Genomic DNA, 27,796 nt, shown 5'->3' with positions numbered 1-27,796 from the left:
TGGGATTTTCGCAAGTGCTCCGTGTTTGCCTAACTGCTCCCACAGAAGTCAACAGTAAAACTGACATTGAATTCAGCATGAGCAGAGTTAGGCCAGGGCAGAGCACTTTTAAAAATCTCTCAGTATTGCCCTTTGAAGGACAACTGATTAAAGTTTACCCATTCCCTTTAAAATTCCTGTGACAGATGAAGATCTTTGTTCCCACAGTTTGTCTGAATCCACTTTCAAAAAGGCAACCATTCAGAAGACACTGTTTAAATGGATGTGAATTTTTCTACATATAAAGAAAAATGTTCTGGAAAGAGTACCACACTATCATTTGACACTGACAAGATTTACCAGAGCTAGAAATGCTACGAAGCGAGGGGAGGTCGTCTGTTTTTACTAGCCAATGCCAGGGAAATCCACATCCATACTCCAGAGGACAGTTATTTAAGTAACAGTTTGAGCTATTTGGGTTGATGGTAAAGCTTCCTTCCACAATCTAGGAAGTTTTTAAAAAGAAGATTCTATTTCCATAACTACACTCTTCCTATCTCTAATTCAGAGTTGGCCTTTACACCAAAACTTATTTTATATTCAGCCTGAAGTTTTATTTGTGGCCTTCCTCTTCTCTCCCACCAGTTTCTATGCCATCTTTGAATCACCTGCTCCCCCACCAGCCCACAACATCACTTGAGTGAATTTTAATATTTACAATCCAGAAGACAAAAAGTGTATTTAACTAAGAAGTGCATTTTACTCACTTGTATCAGTCCATATATGAAGTCATTCAATAACCAAGAACTCTCTCTCAAGACCATTTTGTGTGTTTGAGATATTTGTTAACTACCATCTTCAAAATGAATAGGGAATGGCAAACGAGCTAGACAAGAGGTTCTCAACCTCTGAACTCCCCAGTACGCAAATGTCAAATGCAATTTGTCACATCCCACCCAACTTCCACAGACCTTTGCAGCTGGGTCAAGGATTGCTTTTATTATGAATATTTTCCAATAGTGGCAAGATGTAGCTCATTTATTAACCCTTTGGTAGAATAGACAATCTTTTGGAATCTGTTCAGCAAAGGTGAGAACGATAGATTCCTTATAAAATTATTCTTTCCAGAAACTGTGTGAGATTCTGGTCAGAGCAAGACCTTAACTAACAACATGTCTAGTGCATCTGACTAAGATGTTTCAAAACATGGTTTTGAGGTTCTGGAGGGCAATCCATTTAAGTCCGGAATGGCTTTACAGACATTAATTCACTGTGGATCACAATACCCCAGGAAACAGGAAAGTATACTGAACATAGATGGGAAAACAAAGTCACAGTAATTCTGCGACACACACAAGGTCAGAGATGTCTGTGAAAGCCAGAAATAGAACCTGGATTTCTCAAACCCACAGGGCTGGAATTCAATCATAAGACCATCCTTTCCCTGAAAAAAGGTAGCGTCTTCTACAAAGCTTCACACCGGCCAGACAGCCATATACAAACTATTGTAATGGAGAAAAATAATTAGTCATCTTTTCATTCCACATCCCACTTTAGTGGCAGATTTAATTTAAATCAAATCTAAAGGGAAAGAATAATGGCCAATTTCACATAGAATGGTTTCCACAGTTTCCAAGTAGCCCATTCATACCTGTCAATTGATGTTGGGCTGATAGCAGCTGTTGCCTCAATGGGCTTCTCTGCTGGTTTCTCTTCTTTAGTGGCACTTACAGGTGCAGGTTCGCAAGCCACTGCAGCTGGTGTTGGAGGGGCAGGGGCTGGAGCAGGGACTGGTAGAGGGGCTGGTGCAGGAGCTGCAGCAGCCGTTGTAGTAGAACTAACAGTAGTAGCTGTAGCATTTGATTGCTGCGTTGTAGCTAGTGATGGTGCTGGAGCAGCTGCCATTTTGGGCTACAAAAACAATGAAAAAGAATTAAGAGATAGCACATTCCTGCCCTAAGTATGCTCTGCAAGGACTAGTTATGGTTCAGATAGTAACTTGCGAACTCAAACTCTCTATTTAGTGGATTTTATAAAAGACAAAAAAAAAAAAACCCCTAAATTTACAACATCTTAAGTGTCTAAAGATACACATTTTTAAAGGCCATAATTTTGCAATCAGAACTGATTTAATACATAATTACAACATCCAGTACTATGTTAGAGGCTTCATGTTTTGCTTCATAACCAAGTACATTCAAATCCAAATATATTAAAAGAATGCCTACTCATTTTTATAAGATGTACATTTCATAAATATTCTATACGCAAAAATGTTTATAGTGGAAATTCTTTAAGATAATCAGCAGATTCTTGACGAGTGTAAAGAGTGCAAGGTCTGACCACACAAATTTGAAAAAAGGTGATAAAAATGAAAATTTGACATTTAACTGTTAATTTGTTGGAAGGTAAGGTACCAAGAGTTAAGATTAGAAGTGAATCCTTAATATTAAGCTTAACCCACTACCAGTATGCCTAGGTACTAGAGCACCATTTTCAAAATATTGCAGAGCATTTTAGCTATGTAGTTACCACTGAAGTCCATAGAAGTCATGCAATGTCTTCAATATAAATTAGTTAGCAATATGTGACAGGTTTGCTATTACAAACATGATGGTTTCTACAATTCTCTCTTCCTTACCACTCACCACTTGAAACATGTAAAACTTATTTACATTCATTAAGTCCTCATATATGGTCCCCTCTAATTTGCCACAGCTGTCAAAATTCACAGCTCATGTCACAAATCATGTTTTTTCCTGGTTTAAACTGTTGAAGTTGACACAAAGGACCACAGTCATGAGTTTTGAAAGACAGCCACTAGAAACTTTGGAAGTTCTGAACCTGAGGATTTAATACTGGTCTTCCTTCTTTGGTGAATGAACTCATGAACAGGAGTACAAGAATGTAATCCAAGTAGGCAGAATGAAACAAGGGGAGATTGTAAGAAAGGGTGAACGGTAAAATTCAGACTCCACTTATCAGCCAGGAGCCATCAAAATTTTTTTTGGAGATTTTTGCATTCTAGTATTGGTGTTCATTATTACATACTGCAACATTTACGCACAGTGGAGTGGATAAAGGACAAAGTTTCAACTCTGAATCTCTTTCTCTCTCTCACACACACACTCTTCATGAATAGCATAACTCTCAGATAACTTAGACTTTAGTGGTTCTGTAATACTGAGAACCACAGTAAGAACTCTTTACAAAATGGATGTGATTTTGATGAGCAAATTGCAACTTACTTTTGTCACCATAACCACCACAAAGTTCTTCTCATCGATTTTGTATTCTTTAAGAGCAGTATCATCATTAAGGATTTTACCTAGCAAGTTCAATATGAAAGTTATTGAGAAGTCATTTAACAGTTTGTTAGCTCATCTTAATATTCCATTAGTGCAAACAGTATCAAGTACCTAAAAAATAGCTTTATGCAAACACTTGAATATGCATAAGCCAAAGAAGAATGTTTTACCCCTAAGCTCTGTCTGCAGAGCTCCCAAATAAAATTTTCCTGCTTTGTGTCCTTCTATAACACAAGTTATTTGAAGCCAGTTAGACTATTCTGACAGAACATTTTCAGCACAACACTAGCAGTGTCAGATATGCTCCATAATATTGAAAATAGGATCATCATCTCAAGGAAAAGGTTTTGTTCACCCTTTCTCAAAGTTGATCTTTTCAAAAACTAGAAGACAGACTTCAGTGTATCAATCATTAATTTAAATCAAATAATTTAAAAATTTGCCTACAGTGCTTAAGATAAAGGAAAAAATTTCAATATCCTCCATGCTCGATATCCCTACTGCATTATTGTGACTTGGTTAGTTTTTCAGAGCCAGCAATTGATCAGCATAAATGCTTCTGCATGAGGCACGCTTGTGACTCTGCAATTTTGCCAATTTAAACTTAGGAGACTCAAATACTGGCTTTATGTGAAACAGGCTTCACCTTTTTTTCATCCTGTCTTGCAAAAAGATGAAGGTAGAGACAAGAAAAAAAAAACAGTCGTACCTTTCTAATTTGCACTACCATTGTTGATTAGCATCTTTTGTTATTAAGCAGAAGATGGTCAAGTATACTTAAGTTCATCTATACCAGTTTGGTTTAAAACTTCATTATCCAAAATATAAATACCCTGTAAAAGTAGTCTCAGTTATACCATCACTATAGAACTCTAGTGTGAGAAATTAGGTGAGATAAGGTTAGAGAATACTATCCTACTATAAAACTGAGCAGCATCTCAGTTCTAACAGTCAGGCTTCCTGCAAAGGCAGCAAGTCTTGAGAAAGGGTTGGGACTAACATACATATGCACTTTTACAACTGATCCCATTCCCACATTAGTGAGGTTTGAAACAATATGCTGCCTCAGCTGTAGCTAACAGGATATTTCCTTGGACCTGTAGTGTAGGAAGTCTGGGCAACTGAGAATATGAATTGAAGCGTCTCACACTCAGGTGGCTCCACCTGGGAGTTGAAGGTAGACTTGAGTCCTAAATGGTTTGGTCATTTGAACACCAAAGGTGAAATGTGGATGCAGTGTCTGAATGGCCAACGTTTGCATTGGTCTATTTGCCCACTGAGGATCCCTTAGGGCTTGTCTACATTACCCACAGGATCGAAGGGCAGCGATCGATCCAGCGGGGGTCAATTTATTGCGTCTAGTCTAGACGCAATAAATCAACCGCCGAGCGCTCTCCCATCGACTCCAGTACTCCACTGGAGTGAGAGGCACAGGCAGAGTCAATGGGGGTGCATCAGCTGTCGACTCACCGCTGTGAAGACACTGCGGTGAGTAGATCTAAGTACGTTGACTTCAGCTGTGTTATTCATGTAGCTCAAGCTGTGTAACTTAGATCGATCCTCTGCCCGCCCCCAGCAATGTAGACTAGGCCTTATACATCTTGTAAGCTGTGTGGGAAAGGAACCGTGTATGCACCGGACTCTGCACCATACTCCCAAAAATACTGTGTTAAAGTCTCCAGGGACTACTGTAGTATAGATACAAAACAACAAAGTTATCATCTTTGAGTAGTTTACTGTTTTTTAAAGCAAACCACAACAACAATTCCACCAGGTTGAACCAAAGCCTAGCACAGTGCTTTAAAAAAAAAAAAAAAAAAAAAAAATTAAGAATGCCAAAATAGGCCCTCCCCACTCACCTTCCTAAGAAAGGATTTTATGCCATGCTTGACATAACCAATGACACCACCAATACCTTACTCCTAAATTTAAAAATAAAAAAATCTTTGAGCAATAATGGTGCAAGCTAGGATTATGGAAACTTGAGTCTTGACTCCTTAGTTTAGACTTTTAATCTGTGTCTTATTCCCCATCATCCCTATACAATTTTATTTGGATTAGACAATTTGCACAGTGATGCCAATGAAGTGAGCTGTAGCTCACGAAAGCTTATGCTCAAATAAATTTGTTAGTCTCTAAGGTGCCACAAGTACTCCTTTTCTTTTTATAAGAATTTGAGAATCTCAAAAGTGCAGCTACTTGTGTCAAGTTTAACTTGTGTTAAATCCTGCGCCCTGCTGTAGCAGAATTTTTCAGCCCCATAACCAACAGAAGCTTCAGAATTTCATGCAATTTTAAATACATTCATAAAACCTTTTATGAAGAAAGTTTTCTAGTTAATACAATTTAGAAATCCATCTTTATGAACTGAAGTCAGTAAGAACGAATCAGGCAAGACAAGTTCATTTCACTATCCTGGGAACTTTCCTGCCTGTTTGTTATTGGTCTGCCTGACTTAAACCCTCCAGGACCAGAGATGTGAAGAGAATCCAGAACAGCTGCCTTAACTGTCTCTCCCCTTATTTCAAATATGGGGTTTCCAAGTTTAATCTTAATTTTCTATTTTCTTTTTTATTTATACTAAACTTGTGTTTTTTCTCCTAAGTTATTGACATGTGCACTCACCCTTAACTCCAATTTAAGGACTTTTTTTTGCCTCTGAAGGAGAACAAACAGTTGTTCTCAGTTCCAGAAATCCCACCTTGATGTGTTGGGGAGAAGTCAAGGCAGCTGTTTCCAATATGTTAAGGATATCAACAAGGATTTTTTTGGGAGAAGAAGGAATCTGTGAGAATATTTTGGTCCTTGAGATAAGTGTCCTCTGAACTCAGAAATGAAACTACAAGGAGAGTGGATTCAGACATTTCAAAGCCAAAAGGGACCATTATGCAAGAGATCAGAAGATGGTTGTTACACAGCCATTGGATTTCACCAAGCGATTCTAGCATCAAGTATTAAGAATATGATTTTAAGCCCTAATGTCTATCTGCCATGGCCAGTTTCTCATTGGTATATACTTATTGTTTCTACTGGATTGTTTGTGATGCACCCGGAAAACTACTACTGAGAGCTGATCCCAAAATACCAAGAACTCCCTCTACTGATGAGACAGCTTCTTCTGGTTTTTAGTACTTCTAAACAAAATCCTAATTCTTGGAAGAGGGGGATATTGATTAAGAGATCAATGAAAAGCAGAAAGTTCATCAGTTTCAGATGTAATCTTTACTTTAGAAGATATTACCTGCATAAATTAGTTTTTGGCCAGCTACTGGAAAAGCATCTTTCCCCTTTTCTGATTCAATCTTCTCTTTCAGCGCCTTCACCTAAAACACATAATTCTTGTTAGAGGAAAATAGATTCACACTTCAAATCCCGCTAACACTGTGTTTGTTTCAACAGAACAGCAGATACAAATAGATAAAGCATATTTCAATCCCACATTTGGAACATAATGTCACAAAAATCAAACCGCCAAAGAGCTTTCCTTCCAGGCCCTGATTGGAGCAATATTGTTCTATGAAATCAAATTAGCGTTACAATCCAGTGTTGCATTACAATTACTCCCCTGACAAATATGAAATACAGATCTAGAATTCAGTGAAAAGTGAAGATGAGATTTGACAAAGTGCTCATTAAAGAAATGAGGTATCACGCCTAGTGGCCCTTCCTTAAAGCACTTGCTCAGAATACATGGGGCAAGCACAGAGTAGGTAAGAGATTTTTTTTTTTAAAAAGTTTTTTTCAATAGAATCATGATCTCTATCTATAAATTCAGTGGCACAGTCTTTAACCACTGCAGTCACAAGTGATCTGCTAGAGCAGGGGTTCTCAAACTTCACAGCATCGCAATCCCCTTCTGACAACTTACTACACGACCTCAGGAGGAGGGACCAAAGCCTGAGCCCATCCAAGCCCAGGATGGGGGAGCCAAAGGCAAAGCCCAAGGGTTTAAGCCCCAGGTGGGGGACCTGTAACCTGAGCACCACTGCCCTGGGCAGTGGAGCTTGGGCTTTGGCCCAGCATGGTAGGGTTCAGGCTTGGGCCCTGGGCCCCAGCAAGTCTAACTCCAGTTCTGGCAACCTCATTAAAATGGGGTTACAACAAACTTTGGGGTCCTGATCCACAGTTTGGGAACTGCTGTGCTAGACCACTGTGGGGGGCAAGTTGTCCAGTTTTGCTGCTGAAGTTAGATGACTGCTATCCAAAAGGGACTATATTCTGGTAGTAATGTGCAAAAGGATCACTAAAGACTGTTCAGAATACATAAATAAATGCTTTTATATTAATGCACTTAGAATGTTAAATATAAACACTCAAATGAAATGTATCAGAAGCATTTTACATTTGTTGTATTTATCCCTTGACAGTTCACAAGAACCGTGATATCTTTCAAACAGACAATCTGAAAGTCACACGCATGCATCGACAAACTAACCTATCTTCTAGAGGATTTCCATACCTGTTTTTCAAAAGTATACAACACAAGCTGGTGCATGGTCAGTAAAACAGACACTGCGGTTGAAAAGTGCATGACACTTAACCCAGAAGACTATGCTTATGCTTACTAACCAAAGCAAAAGATAAATTGTGATATTAGGATACAAGTAAGTCAATACTACTTGTGCCCTGTGTAGCTGCTACATGATCAATATTGTTCAATATTAAAATGCAGCTTACTAAGGCAAGCCCCCAGTAGCAGAAATATACTCAAATGCTTGCTATTCAATATCTAATAGATTTGTTAACGTAGGTATTACAAAAAGCTGTCAAGTTATGTCACTTAACACTGGTGAAATCAGTCAAACATTTGCTCTTACACATTTCTTTCCTGGCATCACTTTGTTATGTAGTTCTTCCTTCTCCCTCTCCAATTCCCTACCCCCCACTTAACGACTTTGCTTCTTCCATCTTTTTTCCGCTACATTATACATTTTACACACAGTATTTTAACTTTCTCCCATCAGCCTCTCCCCACAGTGCTTAGACATGAGAGCCCTCTGTCCAAAGGAAACTCAAATGAGGAGTCACATCTTCCTCCTTTTCCAGCAGCTGGGGAGAAGACTGTGCTGATATTCCCATTAGATATGCTGCCCTGGGACCTATCAGCAGCTCTCTCATATCAGCCTCCTAGCTAATCAGTTGTATTTCTATTGGAAAACTAGCCAGGCTCTTGAGTTTGGATCTGTTACAACTCCATGACCTCTACATGGCTTTACCACTGACAGGATTTTCTTTGTTTATAAAGGGCACTCTATTCCCCTCTGAATTTTTCCTATAATACTATTGACTTGCTGGCAAGCTGCATTATATTTACTTTAAATAATAAAATGCCAGTTTTATCCAGTGTTTATTCCAAAAAGGCTTTACATGGAGTCTACAAAACTATGACTGTTCAGATGTGAATTCTTCTTATACTACTTCTTGAGGTTGAAGGTCATTCACCTTGCTTTTTGAAATGTTAACTTAGGCTGTGTCTAGGCTATATCTATACTGCTACTTTTAGCACTAAAAGTTTAGTCATTCAAGGGTGTGAAAAAACACCCCCAAGAGACAAAAGTTTTAGTATAGACAGCGCATTATCGCCCCCCTAGTTCAGGGTGGTTATTTTTTATTTCCAGGAGATCTCTCCCTCGGCCATAAAGCATGACTACAATGGCCACGTTGCAACGCTGTAACATGGGCAGTTTAGTCATACCTTAAGTCTATCATTTGTTACCACAACAAACCAATCTGTAAATGTGATCTGTAAGCAAGTTTGATAAAGTTTTAGGGACTTCACTGGCTAAGACTAAAAGCTGTCATTAGCAGCTGAACTAATCAGAACTTGGCTGATCGTTGTCACACTCAAACTCAGCCACCACATTCAGTTGCCCTGCCTTTTGACCATACTATTTCATCTTTAGGGCTTGTCTACACTGGCGATTAACAGCGCTGCAATTTTCTCGCTTGGGGGGTGTGTGTGAGAAAGAACACCCCCCTAAGCGCAGCAAGTTGCAGCGCTGTGAAGCGCCAGTGTAAACAGTGCCCCAGTACTGTGAGCCAGACTCCCAGCCCTGAGAGCTACGCCCCTTGTTGAGGTGGGTTTTTTAAGAGCACCAGGAGAGCTCTCTCCCAGTGCTGTGCCACGACCACACAAATCACATTAAAGTGCTGCCATGGCAGCGCTTTAGCGTTGCCAGTGTACACTAGCCCTTACATGTTTAACACCCTTTTGTAAGGGTCTTGTAGATTTTGTTCCCTTCCTTGGGGAGACTAAGGGCATGGCTACACTTGCAGATGTAGAGCACTGAGAGTTAACCTAGCCCTCAGAGAGCGCAGCAGGGAAAGCGCTGCAGTGTGTCCACATGTCAGCATGCTGTCTCGTCAGTTCAGACAGCAGCAGACCCCCCTCCCTCTCACACACTCACAGCAGCAGCATTCCACAGTAATGGTTTGCTTTGTCCCAGAGCAGATAAGCAGCCGGCTGTCAGAAATGGAGCTTTGAAAGGGCATATCTGCATTCCTACAGCTGATTCCAAAACAATGATGAGAGTGATCACTTGATTTAACGGGATTATGGGACATTTCCGGAGGCCAATCAGAACGCAGTAATGCAACATCTCGTTCACATTGACGCTGGGGTGTTTCAGCCGAGGTGCAGCGTTATGCTTCTCATGGAGGTGGATTACCAGGAGCACTCCAGCTGCAGAGTCCAGGCGCCTTGCCAGTGTGGACAGGTCATGAGTTAGGGCACCCGGGACTGCTTTAATGCGCTCTAACTTGCAAGTGTAGCCAAGCCTTAAATCTAAGGCTAAGTCTACAATGGTGCGGCTGTTGTAAGGGGCACAGTGCAGATGCTCAGTCACGGAGACAGTTCTCCCAGGTAACAAAATAGCACTATCCACACCCACCGGTTTTTCGTCATTAAAACTTTTGTCATTCGGTGTGTGTGTGTGGGGGGGGAAGGTTCCACACCCCTGAGCAACAAAAGTTTTAACAATGGAAATGCAAGCATAGTCAAAGCCTAGATCAATGTGCTAATTGTGGTCACCAATAAGAGCAATAGATATGGTTGGAATACTTGTGGCACCTTAGAGACTAACAAATTTATTTGAGCATAAGCTTTCGTGAGCTACAGCTCACTGCATCAGATGCATTTGGTGGAAAATACAGTGGGGAGATTTATGTACACACACAGAGAACATGAAACAATGGGTTTTATCATACACACTGCAAAGAAAGTGATCACTTAAGATGAGCTATTACCAGCGGGGTGGGGGGGGGAACCTTTTGTGGTGATAATCAAGGCGGCCCATTTCCAGCAGTTAACAAGAACATCTGAGGAACAGTGGGGGATGGGGGAGGGGAGAAATAACATGGGGAAATAGTTTTACTTTGTGTAATGACCCATCCACTCCTAGTCTATTCAAGCCTGTTTTTTCCACTGAACGCATCTGATGAAGTGAGCTGTAGCTCACAAAAGCTTATGCTCAAATAAATTTGTTAGTCTTTAAGGTACCACAAGTCCTCCTTTTCTTTTTGCAAATACAGACTAACACGGCTACTACTCTGAAACCTGTCATAGATAGGGTTGTTTTCCTACTAAAGTTTCAGCTAAAGACATGAAGAAGACTGAGTTGAAAATAATCTACCAGAGTTCAAGAAGGTGGTGTTAAAAAAAATATTGGAGATACTTAAAAAAAAACTACCTACCTAACAAAACCACAGAGGATGCAAGGCCAAACCACACCTCTTCTACACCAGATCACTGATATACTTTTCACTAGACTGAGCCAGAAGATGTAAAATTAAAGTGTTCCACAACTGGTTTATAAGAAGTAAATTGATGGTAAATTGAAAAAAAAAAAAAAACTATAAGAGATGTGTCAGTACAGTACAATACCAGTCTTGATCTTCTCTTCCAAACGGTCTCAAACTTCGGACTTGTCTACACAGGGAAATCTAGGAAGAAGTTCATCCAAATTAACTAAAAGTGTGAATTTGAAGTGGATTAGTTAAAACGCATTAAATACATATGAACACCTTCATTCAGAATAAAAGTGGCCTTAATTTGGCTTAGCTGAATTTACTTCCGAAGACAAATTAAGGCCACTAATTCTGAACCATTTAATGCAGTTTAACTAATCCACTTTAAACTCAGACCTTCAAATACAGATTAATCTTCCAGAACACCCCTGTGTAGACAAGCCTATAGTTTGTCCATCAGTTTAAAAACAAGGCACATATTAATTTCATAGAATCACAGAATATCAGGGTTTGAAGGGACCTCAGGAGGTTATCTAGTCTAACCCCCTGCTCAAAGCAGGACCAACACCAACTAAATCATCCCAGCCAGGGCTTTGTCAAGCCTGACCTTAAAAACTTCTAAGGAAGGAGATTCCACCACCTCCCTAGGTAACTCCTTCAATTGCTTCACCACCCTCCTAGTGAAAAAGTTTTTTTTAAGTTGGATATTAGGAAAATTCCCCCACTGCAACTTGAGACCATTACTCCTTGTTCTGTCATCTGCTACCACTGAGAACAGTCTAGATCCACCCTCTTTGGAACATTTCTGACATTGTGGGCCAGATTATCCTCAAATCATGCTTGTTCAACTTCACTGACGTCAATGGGGATGCATGGGTGTAACTGAAGGTCAAATTAAGTCAGACATTAAGAGAATTTCTATTGACCAGCTGAATTTATTACCGTTTTATGCAATATTCAAGTTGCTTCCAAAACAGCAATTTCTAAAAATATACACTTATTTTGATAAGCCTAAAGAATCTCAATCACACCCTAAAGAAACACATTTACTTAAGTTTAAAGTGGTTGTTTCTCTCAGAAAAATAATCAGAATGAGAAGTTTTTCTGCTGTTACCAAGTCAGTACAGGTGTAATCTGTCACAAAACGTATTCAGTACAGATATCAACAGACTTCTGCTATTAGAAACAGATGTAAATTCCTTAAGACATACAAGCTATAATTAGTTTCTGCAACTGTAAACTCCTCTGGTCTTTTGGACTATCCAGCCAAGACTCTCCTCACCTGCAGAGGGTTTATGAGTAATGCTAGACCTGTGTTATGGTTGCCACTGATTCTATAATCATGTTTATTTATGACTCAATTTTATATTAAGCCATTTGATCACAAATATTAAGCAACTCAAGTTTCACTAAGAGCTACAAAGTTAAATCTTTGAGTAGAGATGAGACAAACAGACCATTTCCTCAGCAGTACCACCAGATTAGGGGACAAACTGAAAACTTAAAGACAGGTTTCAGAGTAGCAGCCGTGTTAGTCTGTATTCGCAAAAAGAAAAGGAGTACTTGTGGCACCTTAGAGACTAACAAATTTATTAGAGTATAAGCTTTCGTGAGCTACAGCTCACTTCATCGGATGCATTTAGTGGAAAAAAACCTTTTTTTTCCACCAAATGCATCCGATGAAGTGAACTGTAGCTCACGAAAGCTATTTTTCCACCAAATGCATCCTATCACTCTTCTCCAAGCACACACCAACCAGGCAGACATCCGACCTGCTGAGTAAGCATTCTTTATAACCCCTTTTCAAAGAACAAAGCTTGACTCCACCCAACCTAGCAGTCAAATACAGCTATCAACTCTGAGGACTGGGAAGCGTTTCTCCACTGCTCAGTTCCATCCTTTTAATGCTTAGGCAATGTCGACATTACAGGTGCTACAGCAGCACAACCCTACCACTGTAGCACCACAGCATAGGCACTTCCTACAGCGAAGGAAGGGGCTTTTCCATCACTACAGGTAATTTACCTCACCGAGCAGTGATAGCCAGGTCAACTGAAGAATTCTTCCGTCAACCTAGCCACATCTACACTGGGGGTTAGCTGACTATAGCTTCAGTTTTGGGGGGGGTGGGGTGACTTTCACATCCATGAACGCGGTAGCTGTGTCAACCTAAATTTTAGGCATAGGGCAGGCCTTACACAAGTTATTTCATAGATAACCGATTTCATTCAACTAGGGAAGTTTAAAAGGGAGTGTAGCAAGGTAGCTACTGGCCTCTTCCACAGCTGATGGCTCTTATGATTAGACAGAAGAGTCATGCAGACTGACAGGGTTCCCCTCACACATACCACTGATTAAGGTAGAACCTATAGCATGTAATAGCCCTTGAATCCTTCAAGTCCTCAACTGGGGATGAAGTAATAGCATGGGAATTCTTCCAATCAGCAAATTTAAACATCTTGAGAAACTGGATTTTGACGCTTTTGAAAGAAGCGTCTCAGCCACTTACCACTGTAATTGCAACGAATCTTATATTTAGTGCATGGCTGGCTTTTCCTCAGCTCTAATGGTCTAGTGACTTCATTATAGAGTAAGCAAAGGATTCTCCACATTAGCTCCACAGCCTCTGTTTAAACCAAAACCCATCAGAGAAAAAAAACTTGCAGAGAACAGTGAAGGGCGTTGGGAGACACACCTAGAGCCCTCCTGACAAGGGTGACAAGATTAAGACATCTCCATTAGCACAGAGAATGAAGAACAGAGACAATTCCCCTAGCCTTATCTGCATGAAAGATGGGACAGGGATTAGCATAAAGAATGAACAGAGAACCGCACTGAACTCTGGGACCAGAAAAACAGGAACACACTGCATCATGGGAATCTCTGCTCCCTATGTTAATGAACTTAGGCCTGCACACACCTAGCACAGCAATTAACAGACCAATTCTAGTAATAAATTCTTGATTGATATCTAAAATACTGACGCAGCCTAGCTGCACTGTGAGCTCCCTGGAAGAAATCACCACCCATAGCCAAGAGTGATCAGCTCCTATTGTCTAGCCTAAAGATAACCCTTGAGTCATCAGTTTACCCAAAAACAAATCTAGTGTTCTCCCTTGAACCATTGTATTTTCTCTACAAAAACCCCTATCTATGCCCAAGTAAGCGTTCTGAAGCTTAGATCCAAACTACGCATCAGTTTCACTGGGACTCCATCTCCTGACCGATGGTGCTGGGGGCTCTTGAGCTACCACCATCACCTGGGAATTCCAACCAGTTCAAGCCTCATGGAGTGAGCGAGATCCCACTCCTCCCTCTCTCTCGGTTTTCCTTTCTACATTAGGTATTAACCTTTAATAAAGTATGTTATGTTGGTTTAGCCCTCCCTGTGTAGTTATCACCATCATTCAATAAATAACTTTTATGGTTAGGCTGGTTGCTTCTCACTCTCTCCGAACTTTACTCTTTTGTGTTTTTAGCTTCCCCCATTTACTCTGCAGCAATGCTTCTTTTACCCAAGCTAAAGATCCCTGTGGCGCCCAAAAATACTGTGGGGTTTGCTCATCAAGTGGGTTTCTACCAGTAGAATTGTGACGTGAAAGTGGGATAGGGACGTGTTAAACCTGTGGCACATAAGCAAAACTGGATGGGAACCTGGGAGCAGCGACCATGAGATGGCTGAGTTCAGGATCCTGACACAAGGAAGAAAGGAGAGCAGCAGAATACGGACCATAGACTTCAGAAAAGCAGACTGACTCCCTCAGGGAACTGATGGGCAGTATCCCCTGGGAGAACAACATGAGGGGGAAAAGGAGTCCAGGAGAGCTGGCTGTATTTTAAAGAATCCTTATTGAGGTTGCAGGGACAAACCATCCCAATGTGTAGAAAGAATACTAAATATGGGAGGCGACCAGCTTGGCTTAACAGTGTAATCCTTGCTGATCTTAAAAAACAAAAACGAAAAGAAGTGGAAGATTGGACAAATGACCAGGGAAGAGTATAAAAATATTGCTCGGGCATGCAGGAGTGAAATCAGGAAGGTCAAATCACACCTGGAGTTGCAGCTAGCAAGAGATGTTAAGAGCAACAAGAAGGGTTTCTTCAGGTATGTTAGCAACAAGAAGAAAGTCAAGGAAAGCGTGGGCCCCTTACTGAATGAAGGCGGCAACCTAGTGACAGAGGATGTGGAAAAAGCTAATGTACTCAATGCTTTTTTTGCCTCTGGCTTCACGAACCAGGTCAGCTCCCAGACTTCTCCCCACACTGTGCTGCCCAGTGCAGGAGGTGGTGACCAGCCCTCTGTGGAGAAAGAAGTGGTTTGGGACTATTTAGAAAAGCTGGACGAGCACAAGTCCACGGGGCCAGATGCACTGCGTCCGAGAGCACTAAAGGAGTTGGTGGATGTGATGGCAGAGCCATTGGCCATTATCTTTGAAAACTCATCGTGATCGGGGGAGGTCCCGGACCACCGGAAATAGGCTAATGTTGTGCCCATCTTTTAAAAAGGGAATGAGGAGGATCCGGGGAACTACAGGCCAGTCAGCCTCACTTCAGTCCCTGGAAAAATCATGAAGCACATCCTCAAGGAATCAGTTCTGAAGCACTTAGAGGAGAGGAAAGTGATCAGGAACAGTCAGCATGGATTCACCAAGGGCAAGTCATGCCTGACTAATCTAATTGCCTTCTATGACAAGATAACTGGCTCTGTGGATGAGGGGAAAGCAGTGGACATGCTGTTCCTTGACTTTAGCAAAGCTTTTGACACGGTCTCCCACAGTATTCTTGCCAGTAAGTTTAAGAAGTATGGGCTGGATGAATGGACTATAAGGTGGCAACAAGGGCACACTGTTGACTCTCATCCAGCTTTTTGTCCACTGTAACCCCTAGGTCCTTTTCTGCAGAACTGCTGCCTAGCCATTCGGTCCCTAGTCTGTAGCGGTGCATGGGATTCTTCCGTCCTAAGTGCAAGACTCGGCACTTGTCCTTGTTGAATCTCATCAGATTTCTTTTGGCCCAATCCTCTAATTTGTCTTGGTCCCTCTGTATCCTATCTCTACCCTCCAGCGTATCTACCACTCCTCCCAGTTTAGTGTAATCTGCAGACTTGCTGAGGGTGCAATCCACGCCATTCTCTAGATCATTAATGAATATATTGAACAAAACCGGCCCCAGGACTGCCCTTGGGGCACTCTGCTTGATTCCGGCTGCCAACTAGACATGGAGCCATTGATAACTACCTGTTGAGCTCGACGATCTAGCCAACTTTCTATTCACCTTATAGTCCATTCATCCAGCTCATACTACTTTAACTTGCTGGCAAGAATACTGTGGAAGACCGTGTCAAAAGCTTTGCTAAAGTCAAGGAACAGCGTGTCCACTGCTTTCCCCTCATCCACAGAGCCACTTATCTTGTCATAGAAGGCAATTAGATTAGTCAGGCATGACTTGCCCTTGGTGAGTCCATGCTGACTGTTCCTGATCACTTTCCTCTCCTCTAAGCGCTTCAGAACTGATTCCTTGAGGACCTGCTCCACGATTTTTCCAGGGACTGAAGTGAGGCTGACTGGCCTGTAGTTTCCTGGATCATCCTCCTTCCTTTTTTTTAAAAAGATGGGCACTATATTAACCTTTTTCCAGTGGTCTGGGACTTCCCCCGATCGCCATGAGTTTTCAAAGATAATGGCCAATGGCTCTGCAATCACATCTGCCAACTCCTTTAGCACTCTCGGACGCAGCGCATCTGGCCCCGTGGACTTGTGCTCGTCCAGCTTTTCTAAAGAGTCCCGAACCACATCTTTCTCCACAGAGGGCTGGTCACCTCCTCCCCATGCTGTGCTGCCCACTGCAGTAGTCTGGGAGCTGACCTTGTTCGTGAAGACAGAGGCAAAAAAAAGCATTGAGTACATTAGCTTTTTTCACATCCTCTGTCACTAGGTTGCCTCCCTCATTCAGTAAGGGGCCCACACTTTCCTTGACTTTCTTCTTGTTGCTAACATACCTGTAAAAACCCTTCTTGTTATGCTTAACATCTCTTGCTAGCTGCAACTCCAGGTTTGACCCAGTCCGCTTAGACTTGCTCTGTTAGTGTGTGTGCACGCATGCGCACGTGCATGTTCATCCAATTCTAGGGCTGGAGGAACCCAGTCCTGGGGAACCTAGGTCCTGCAGGTTAGCTCCATTGGGAGGGGACTTGCAGAATGATCAACCAGCGAACCAAATTTGGTGGTGAATCCTGCTCACGTACTACCTGAGGCACATTGTGCACAAGCTAAGATGACGACTGAAGCAGCAGCTTCCAGTTCAAATGGATTGTTAAGTACAGTATTAGTGGATTCATCAAAACATATACAAAGTTCTTACCCATCTTATAAGTTCTACAGGTTGCTTACAAAACATTTAAACCAAAGCATCTTATACTTTTTTTGTATTTCACTTTGAACACAAACTAGTGGACTAGCGTCCACTTTTTGGTTCTCAAGCATTGCAGTCTAGCCTTTGAAAGGGATATTTGCACTCTGATGATTGCTATATAGTGTGTGTTCAAAGTCAGCCCATGCCATCACTGCTAGATCAAGAAAAACTGACATAGCCTGAAGTGGTAAACTGACCAATATAACAGTTTTATTCCCCTACACCCTCCTCCAATACTACTAAGAGACAAAGGACCAACATCTCAGTATTCACTAAAATAATCAGTGTATTAATGTAAGGCCAGGTCTACACTAAAAAGTTAAGTCAACCCAGCTACATCACTCAAGGGTGTGCAAAAAATCTATGCTTCTGAGAGACACAGTTAAGCCAACCTTACCTCTAGGGTAGACAACGTTAGGTCAATGGAAGAATTCGTCAGACAACCTAACTACCGCCTCTTGGGGAGGTGAGTTAACTACAAAAAATGGGAGAACCCCTCTCATCACTGTAACAAGCAGTAGAGAGGAGCAGCTGCAGCATTTCTCATGAAGACAGCCTAAGACAACTTCACTGATAAGGGGATACCTAGCTCCAATTTTTAGTAGAAATATCAAAAACCATCTTGGTTGACATGAGCCGACTTTACAGTACGGCCTTTTACATGGGACGCACGGTTTTATTTATCCTCAATTTATACTATACCTCTGGACCAGGAGCAGAATAGCAACTTGCATTACAGACAGGGCAATTTAGTGAGACACAGAACAAAAGTTCGATTAACCCAATGTGGTTCACTAGTTTTATTGGTTAGTTTTGATGTTTCTGTCATGCTCTCATACCACTAATACTGAGACAATACCAGGACTTTAAAGTCCATTTGCCAGTAGCAAATAGGATTCTGCCCCTGATAAGCATATGGGGGGGGGGGGACACTAACCCAAATCATTTCCTTTCAAAAGCTTCTAGACTTCTGTTTGTATGCTTTTGCAGGTGTACAAAATTTAAACTAATGCATTTCTCCCCTCATAGTTTGCAGAGAGGCAGCTGCAGTGATCTTGCTGTCCACAGATTTCTCAAGCAGTATCAAGGGGAGATTAACACTTAAATTTCAATCCTCATTTTCAAAAACCCTATGGGCAGGAATGAAGCCACACGAGTCACATCATCTTCACCCTGCTGCTGACTGGAGAAAGCTCTGAGCAGTACAGGCAAGCACTGGAGTTATTTGAGAGAGAAAAGGCTCAAAAACCATCAGAACCCAGGAAATGGGGTAGAACAGAGGTCTATTTGCCTGGTAGTCAAGACTACAGCGGGTGTAAGATTTCTATTTCAGCGAAAGAACCAGGGGCAGATTTGATATTTCAGACACCTGCTAGCCAAAAGCTGATACACGAGATAAAGATTCCTGTCAAGATTCTATTTGCCTTCCCAATACCTGAAAGTTTTTGGGGGATTAGCATAGCAGGACAGAAGAAAACAGAGAAATGCAATTGGATTTCTCACTGCTAGACCCTGAACATATCTGACAGATAGTTTAGACCTCTCACAGGTAGGTCTGGTACATTTTTCAAAGCACTGGTCTACATTCCCAAGATTTCCACCTTAGCAAAATCAACAGTAATGTGCCAGCAAGCTCTTCCGCCAGCTCTTCTCAACTCCTGGATAAAATTTATCTGGACCTGCAGATTTATAAATATCTAACTTTAGTAGCAGCTCTTTAACATCCTCATGAATTACTACTGGAAAAGAAAGCGTCATCACCTGGACTTTTTCCCAAATAACGAACAGAAATATTCATTGAACATTTCTGTGTTCTGTTAACACACAGCCCCCAAAAGTCTTTAGTAAAGTTAGCTTGATAGTTAATTGCCCATGCTCTGAACTCCATCCAAGGAAAGGTGTGATCATTGAAAGGAGGAGAATATAAAATACAATTTAAAAAAAAATCCACATGGATAGTTTAATAAGTTAGGGTAGGTATACAAAAAAAATTATTAGAGAGGGTGTAAACATTATGGTTATAAAATAGCTGAGAGTCCCCAGTACTTCGGATATAATGATCAATTCTATAAGGCCACTCTGTAATGTATCTGAACAAAATTAGTTGTGAGCACACCTGGCATTTCATGCAGTCTTAGCATTCCTTTAAAGAAGACTTATAGAATACAATATATTTATATTAAGAAATGCCACAGAATACTGAAGAGGATTAGAAAACCAAAGAACTGGATTTTACCCTTCTCTAGCCTAAGAACTCAAACTGTGGCTACAAAACTGGATGCAAACAATTTCCAAAGACAAGCAAAATGTGCTTTACAGAAAAATACCAGTTTGACTTCTCAAAAGGACGTCTCCTCTTGCCCACAGATCTTAATTTGGAGGAATGCATGACAAATTATGAAACAAAAAAGGTGCCACAAGTATTCCTTTCAGAGTAGCAGCTGTGTTAGTCTGTATTCGCAAAAAGAAAAGGGAGTACTTGTGGCACCTCAGAGACTAAAATTTATTTGAGCATAAGCTCTCATGAGCTACAGCTCACTTCATCGGATGCATTCAGTGGAAAATACAGTGGGGTACGAGTTTTTTCATGATGTTGATAGATTTCTACTCCATACGGCTAAATTCAGTGCCTGTTCTTTTTGCGGATACATACTACTAAATGGTTTATTCTGACAGTACAGAATTTTGAAGTTACTATGTTTACAGAGTAATCCACTGAGTATCAAGAAGCAAAGTACAGGCCCTTATACTTCACAGCTTCCCCAACTATTTGTGCAGTAGCAATTAAAGGAGAAATGTAACTAGTCTTTAGAGGGGAAACAAACTGCCACACCAGGGCAGATAAAAATCGTTCGTGAAGACAGAGGCAAAAAAAGCACTGAGGTTAAATCCCAAAGCAGTAAAGTCAAAACAACATATGGCTTAAAACTAATGACTAGTCTGCCAACCCATATGAATTTATATTACCTAAAGATTCAGAATTTAGGTAACTCAAGGCCTAGTGGCTCCTGCTGGTACTAGAAAATGAAATTAAATAATTGAAACTAGAAGGTATGTTGCAGACTTAGTTGTAGTGATCCACTTAGATAAGAACATAAGAGTGGCCACACTGGGTCAGACCAATGGTCCATCTAGCCCAGTATCCTGTCTTCCACTGACAGTGGCCAGTGCCAGATGCTTCAGAGGGAATCAAACAAAACAGGGCAATTACGGAGCGATCCATGCCCTGTCCTCCAGCTTCCGGCAGTCACAGGTTATGGATCACCCAGGACAGGGGTTTCCATCCTTGACTATCTTGGCTAATAGCCATTGATAGACCTATCCTCCATGAACCCATCTAATTTTTTTTTTTAACTCATTTATAATTTTGGCCTTCACGAGTTCCACAGATGTGTGAAGTAATACTTCTGTACTTTAAATCTGCTCCATATTAAATTCATTGGTGACCCCTGGTTCTTGTGTTATGTGAAGGGATCAATAACTTTCTTATTCACTTTCTCCATCCTGTTTGTGACTGAATAAACCTCTATCATCTCCCTCCTTAGTCCCCTCTTTTCTAAACTGAAGATTCCCAGTCTTTTTAATCTCTCCTCTATAGAAGCTGTTCCATACTCAATCATTTTAATTGCCCTTCTCTGTACCTTTTCCAATTCTAGTATCTTTTCTGAGATGAGAGATGACCAGAACTGCAAACAGTACTCAACGTGTAAGCGTACCATGGATTTATACAGTGGCATGGTGATATTTTCTGTTTTATGTATCCCTTTTCTAATGGTTTCTAACCTTATCTTTTTTGACTGCTGTTACATATTGAACAGATGTTTTCAGAGAACTATCCACAACGACTCCAAGATCTCTTTCTTGCGTGGTAACCGCCAGTTTAGGTATTATTTTGTATATATAGTTGGGATTATGTTTTCCAATATGCATTACTTTGCATATATCAACATTTAATTTTATTGGCCATTTTGTCATCCAGTTTAGTAAAATCCCTTTGTAACTCTCTGCAGTCAGCTTTGGATCTATCTTAAGTAATTTTGTGTCACTTGCAAAGTTTGCCACCTGTTTACCCACTTCTCAAGATTATTGTTGAATAGCACAGGTCCCTGTCCAGCTCTTTGGAGGACTCCGCTATTTAACTCTCTCCATTGTTTAAACTGACCATTTATTTCGTCCCCTTGGATTACTATCTTTTTAATCTGTTACTGATCCATGAGTGGACCTTCCCTCATCCCATGACTGCTTACTTTGCTTAAGAACCTTTAGTCTTAAAGATTAATCTTTAGCCTGTCAAAGGCTTTCTGAAAGTCCAGGTACACTATATCCACTAGACAATCCTTGTCCACAAGCTTGTTGATACCCTCAAAGAATTCTAACAGATTGGTGAGGCATGATTTCTCTTTGCAAATACCATGTTGACTCTTCCTCAGAGCATCGTGTTCATCTAGGGGTCTGATAATTTTGTTCTCTACTATAGTTTCAATCAATTTACCTGGTAACGAAGTTAGGCTTCTTAGCCTGTAATTGCCAAGATAGCCTCTGAAGTCTTTTTTTAAAAATTAGCATTGCATTAGATTGGTCGCATAAGGAAATCAAGGCTCAGGTGATCTTTAGTGGGATTCTGCCTGTTCCTAGAGAAGGGCAACAAAGTTGTGACAAGATTATGATGCTCAACAGATGGCTAAGGCACTTGTGCTATAAGGAGGGCTTTGGGATGTGTGGCCACTGGGAAGCATTCAGGGACAGAGGACTATTCTCTCGGGATGGACTTCACCTGAGTAAGGAGGGAAATAGACTTCCAGGATGGAGGATGGCACAACTGATCAAGAGAGCTTTAAATTAGGAATCTGGGGGAGATGTCCAGGTAATCTCCATGCCCGAGTTTAACATTGTGAGTGAAGAAAACTATGTAAGAAAAGATACAGCTGTGGGTAGGAGAATGGACATAAGAAGGAAGGATAGTGTACATACCAGTCTAACAGGCGATACTGGCGGTAGAATGTCTGTGCCTAATTGGGTAAAGAATGTGAGTGAGGCCAAACAGCAAAAATTAAGATGTTTGTACACTAATGCGAGGAGCCTAGATAAAATGGAGGAACTAGAGCTACTGGTACAGGAAGTGAAATCAGATATTATGGGGATAACAGAAACATGGTGGAATAGTACTCATGACTGGACTACATGAAGGGTATGTGCTGTTTAGGAAAGATAGAAATAAAGGCACAGGTGGTGGAGTAGCACTGTATATCAATAATGAGGTAGACTGTAAAGAAATAAGAACTGATAGAATGGATAAGACAGTCTATCTGAGTAAAAATCACTTTGGGGGAAGAGAGCTACTAGATCCTCCCCTGGGATAGTGCTTGGGGTGTGCTATAGACTGCTAGGATCTGATCTGGATATGGATAGAGACCTCCTTAATGCTTTTAATGAAGTAAATACTAATGGGAATTGTGTGATCATGGGAGACTAACTTCCCAGATATAGACTGGAGGACAAGTGTTAGTAATAATAATAGGGCTCAGATTTTCCTGGATGCGATAACTGATGGATTCCTTCACCAAGTAGTTGCTGAACCAACAAGAGGGGATGCCATTTTAGATTTAATTTTGGTGAGTAGTGAGTATCTCATAGAAGAAATGGTTGTAGGGGGACAACCTTGGTTCAAGCGATCATGAGCTAATTCAGTTCAAACTAAATGGAAGGATAAATAAAAATAGATTTGTGACTAGGGTTTCTGATTTCAAAAGGACTAACTTTAAAAAATTAAAGAAATTAGTTAGGGAAGTGGATTGGACTGGACTGAAGAACTTGTGGAACTAAAGGCAGAGGAGGCCTGAAATTACTTCAAGTCAAAGTTGCAGAAACTATCAGAAGCCTGCATCCCAAGAAAGGGGAAAAAATTCATAGGCAGGAGTTGTAGACCAAGCTGGATGAGCAAGCAATTTAGAGAGGTGATTAAGAAAAAGCAGACAGACTACAAGGAGTGGAAGATGGGAGGGATCAGCAAGAAAAGCTACCTTATTGAGGTCAGGACATGTACAGATAAAGTGAGAAAGGCCAAAAGCCATGTAGAGTTGGACCTTGCAAAGGAAATTAAAAGTGATAGTAAAAGGTTCTATAGCCATATAAATAAGAAGAAAAGAAAGAAGTGGGACCGCTAAACACTGGAGGATGGCGTGGAGGTTAAGGATAATCTACGCATAGCCGAATATCTAAACAATTACTTTGCCTCAGTCTTTTATGAGGAGCTTAGGGATAATGGTAGGACGACAAATGGGAACGAGGATATGGATGCAGATATTACCACATCCAAGGTAGATGCCAAACTTGAACAGCTTAATGGGACTAAATCGGGGGGCCCAGATAATCTTCATCCGAGAAGATTAAAGGAACTGGCACATGAAATTGCAAGCCCATTAGCAAAAAATTTTAATGCATCTGTAAACCCAGGGGTTATACCATATGACTGGAGACTCACTAACATAGTTCCTATTTTTAAGAGGGGGGAAAATGTGATCTGGGTAACGACAGACCTGTTTGTTTGACATCTGTAGCATGCAAGGTCTTGGAAAAAATTTTGAAGGAGAAAGTAGTTAAGGACATTGAGGTCAATGGTAATTGGGACAAAGTACAATATGGTTTTACAAAAGGTAGATGGTGTCAAACCAACCTGATCTCCTTCTTTGAGAAGGTAACAGATTTTTTAGATAAAGAAGAAAAGGAGTACTTGTGGCACCTTAGAGACTAACAAATTTATTAGAGCATAAGCTTTCGTGAGCTACAGCTCACTTCATCGGATGCACGAAAGCTTATGCTCTAATAAATTTGTTAGTCTCTAAGGTGCCACAAGTACTCCTTTTCTTTTTGCGAATACAGACTAACACGGCTGCTACTCTGAAACCTTAGATAAAGAAAACGCAGTGGATCTATTTTACCTTGATTTCAGTAAGGCATTTGATACGGTTCCACATGGGGAATTAGCAGCTAAATTGGAAAAGATGGGGATCAATATGAAAATTGAAAAGTGGATAAGGAACTGGTTAAAGGGGAGACAACAACAGGTCACACTGAAAGGTGAACTGCCAGGCTGGAAGGAGGTTACTTGTGGAATTCCTCAGGGATCGATTTTCGGACCAATCTTATTTAATCTTTTTATTACTGACCTTGGCACAAAAAGTGGGATTGTGCTAATAAAGTTTGCGGATGACATGAAGCTGAGAGGTATTGCCAATACAGAGAAGGACCGGGATATCATACAGGAAGATCTGGATGACCTTGTAAACTGGAGTAACAGTAATAGGATGAAATGTAATAGTGAAAAGTGCAAGGTCATGCATTTAGGGATTAACAACAAGAATTTTTGTTATAAACTGGGGACACATCACTTGGAAGTAACAGACGAGGAGAAGGACCTTTGAGTATTGGTTGATCACAGGATGATTATGAGTCGCCAGTGTGATACGGCTGTGAAAAAAGCTAATGCAGCCTTGGGATGCATCAGGCAAGGTATTTCCAGTAGAGATAAGGAGCTGGTAGTACCATTATACAAGGCACTGGTGAGACCTCATCTGGAATATTGTGTGTGGCTCTGGTCTCCCATGTTTAAGAAGGATGAATTCAAACTGGAACAGATACAGAGAAGGGCTACTAGGATGATCTGAGGAATGGAAAACCTGTCTTATGGAAGGAGACTCAAAGAGCTTGGCTTGTTTAGCCTAACCAAAAGAAGGCCGAGAGGAGATATGATTGCTCTATATAAATACATCAGAGGGATAAATACCACAGAGCGAGAAGAATTATCTAAAAAGAAAAGGAGTACTTGTGGCACCTTAGAGACTAACAAATTTATTAGAGCATAAGCTTTCGTGAGCTACAGCTCACTTCATCGGATGCTGTAGCTCACGAAAGCTTATGCTCTAATAAATTTGTTAGTCTCTAAGGTGCCACAAGTACTCCTTTTCTTTTTGCGAATACAGACTAACACGGCTGCTACTCTGAAACCAAGAATTATCTAAGCTCAGTACCAATGTGGACACAAGAACAAATGGATATAAACTGGCCATCAGGAAATTTAGACTAAATTAGATGAAGGTTCTAACCATCAGAGGAGTGAAGTTCTGGAACAGCCTTCCAAGGGAAGCAATGGGGGCAAAAGACCTATCTGGCTTTAAGACTAAGCTTGATAAGTTTATGGAAAGGATGATATGATGGGATAGCCTAATTGTGGCAATTAACTGATCAACTATTAGCAGTAGATATGCCCAATGGCCTGTGATGGGATGCCAGAGGGGGTGGGATCTGAGTTACTACAGAATTCTTTCCTGGGTGTCTGGCTGGTGAGTTTTGCCCACATGCTTAGGGTTTAGCTAATGGCATATATGGGGTCGGGAAGGTATTTTCCTCCAGGGCAGATTGGCAAGAGGCCCTGGGGGTTTTTCGCCTTCCTCTGCAGTGTGGGGCACGAGTCACTTGCTGGAGGATTCGCTGCACCAAAGTCTTTAAAACACGATTTGAGGACTTCCAATAGCTCAGACATAGGTTAGAGGTTTGTTACAGGAGTGGGTGGGTGAGATTCTGTGGCCTGCATTGTGCAGGAGGTCAGACTAGACAATCATAATGGTCCCTTCTGACCTTAAAGTTTATGATTCTAAGATTCTATAAGAGGCTCTATTCAGAAGCACAGCTTCAGTTTCAGCTTGCCACATTATATTCCCTTTTGGTTTAAAATTGCCAACTTTTCCCTTTGAAGATTTATTGGACTGGAAAGAAAATACTTGATTTTTCTACCACACCATAGGAAATAAAAGTAGCAGAACTGCAGTATTTACTTCTATGTCATAACACCACAACTTGGTTGTTGAGTCAAGAAGCGTGCCCTTCCACGCTAGCAAGCATAACGCATACTATGGCATTGGCAGCTGATGACAACGTTTAGGAAAGAGCTAATGACAAGTTACAGTAGATGAATGGAAGAACAGGGATACTTCCAAACCTTAGGCTTGGGCGAAACCTAAAATTTAGATCAATTTAGCTAACACCTTCTGTCGTTAAGTGTCTACACCAGAAGTCGGCAACCTTTCAGAAGTGGTGTGCCAAATCTTCATTTATTCCCTCTAATTTAAAGTTTTGCATGCCAGTAATACATTTTAACGTTTTTAGAAGGTCTCCTTCTATAAGGCTATAATATATAACTAAACTATCGCATGTAAAGTAAATAAGGTTTTTTAAATGTTTAAGAAGCTTCATTTAAAATTAAATTAAAATGAAGATCTTATAAATTTAGTGTGATCCTTGCCCTTGCTTTTCCTTGCTGAGTTTTCCAATGTCTGGCATGTATTTGGATACTTCAAGCTGCACACAGGCTTCTCAGTGATCATTTGTTAACTGGCTCCGAGAGGGACAGAGGACAGATTTCATGTGTGAAAAATACCTGTTCACACAGGTATGTGGATTCAAATGCTGAAAGCATTGCAAACGCAATTTTCTTCAAACAGTTAAATTTCACTGGCAGGGATGTCCAGCAGGTCAGAATAGAGGCCCCATGATCTCTCTTCATAACTTCAAGTGCACTCTGCAGATCTCCAAACTTTGATGCCCACAAATCTGAGCTTTTTTTTTAATTGAATGAGCTGCATTTCGAAATCTTCAACACCAATCCACTGAAATACAGACAAATCCAAGTTGCTTTCATCGAACTTTTCAGGTTTAATTAGAAAAAGAAAGCATTGGCCAAATCGCTGGAAATCTTGAAATCTGTCAGAAAATTCTGATTCCAGTTCTTGCATGTACATTCTAATCTCAACATCAAACGCAGTGTGCTGTTCCACGTGGCTTGAGAGTGATGTAAGCAGCAAATCAGGACTTGAAAAAATATCCCAGTACAGTGGCACTGGAACAATTTTTAAGGTGGGGGTGCTGAACTGTACCCCCTCTTGCCCCTGCCTGCACCTCTCAGTGCCCCAGGCTGGGGCCAGTGGGCCACAGCTGGGGGCAGCTGTAGAGCCCTGGGCCAGCAGCCAGGACCCCAGGCCAGCAGCAGAGCCCCAAGACAGGTGGCCGGGACCCGGGGTGAGGGGGACTGGTGGACGAAACCCCAGCTGGCAGGGGGCCGGCAGCCAGTACTCCAGGCCAGCAGCGGAGCCCCCGGGACCAATGGCCAGGACCCAGGCAGTGTGAGTGCCACGGTAAATCAGCTCGTGTGCCACCTTTGGCACGCATGCCATAGATTGCCTACCCCAGGTCTACACTACAGTGGTGATCTGTGTCACTGCAGTGCTTGTAGTTGTAGATCTGCTCACAAGGTGATCTTTTAAAAGGAAGGGCAAGTCTAAAATTTAGACAAGTAAAGC

At 41.2% G+C, this 27,796-nt stretch overlaps 1 protein-coding gene across 3 annotated transcripts in view; it reads right to left on the bottom strand.

Moving 5' to 3' along the window:
- Positions 1-27,796, bottom strand: part of RAD23B (RAD23 homolog B, nucleotide excision repair protein) — a 58,536-nt gene that overhangs the window by 22,873 nt on the left and 7,867 nt on the right. For 2 of the 3 annotated variants that reach the window (XM_038401744.2, XM_038401745.2), the window contains exons 2-4: positions 6,529-6,610; positions 3,228-3,307; positions 1,631-1,890 (exon numbers count right to left, since the gene is read on the bottom strand). In XM_038401744.2, the coding sequence (XP_038257672.1) occupies positions 1,631-1,890; positions 3,228-3,307; positions 6,529-6,610 (422 nt within the window). Of the gene's footprint in view, positions 1-1,630; positions 1,891-3,227; positions 3,308-6,528; positions 6,611-27,796 lie in introns of those variants that run through there. The other variant, XM_043514473.1, reaches the window with a different exon arrangement.

This window comes from Dermochelys coriacea, chromosome 5 (genome assembly GCF_009764565.3).
Source record: "Dermochelys coriacea isolate rDerCor1 chromosome 5, rDerCor1.pri.v4, whole genome shotgun sequence".
NCBI classification, from domain to species: domain Eukaryota; kingdom Metazoa; phylum Chordata; order Testudines; family Dermochelyidae; genus Dermochelys; species Dermochelys coriacea.
This window is presented reverse-complemented; position numbering and strand designations above follow the sequence as displayed.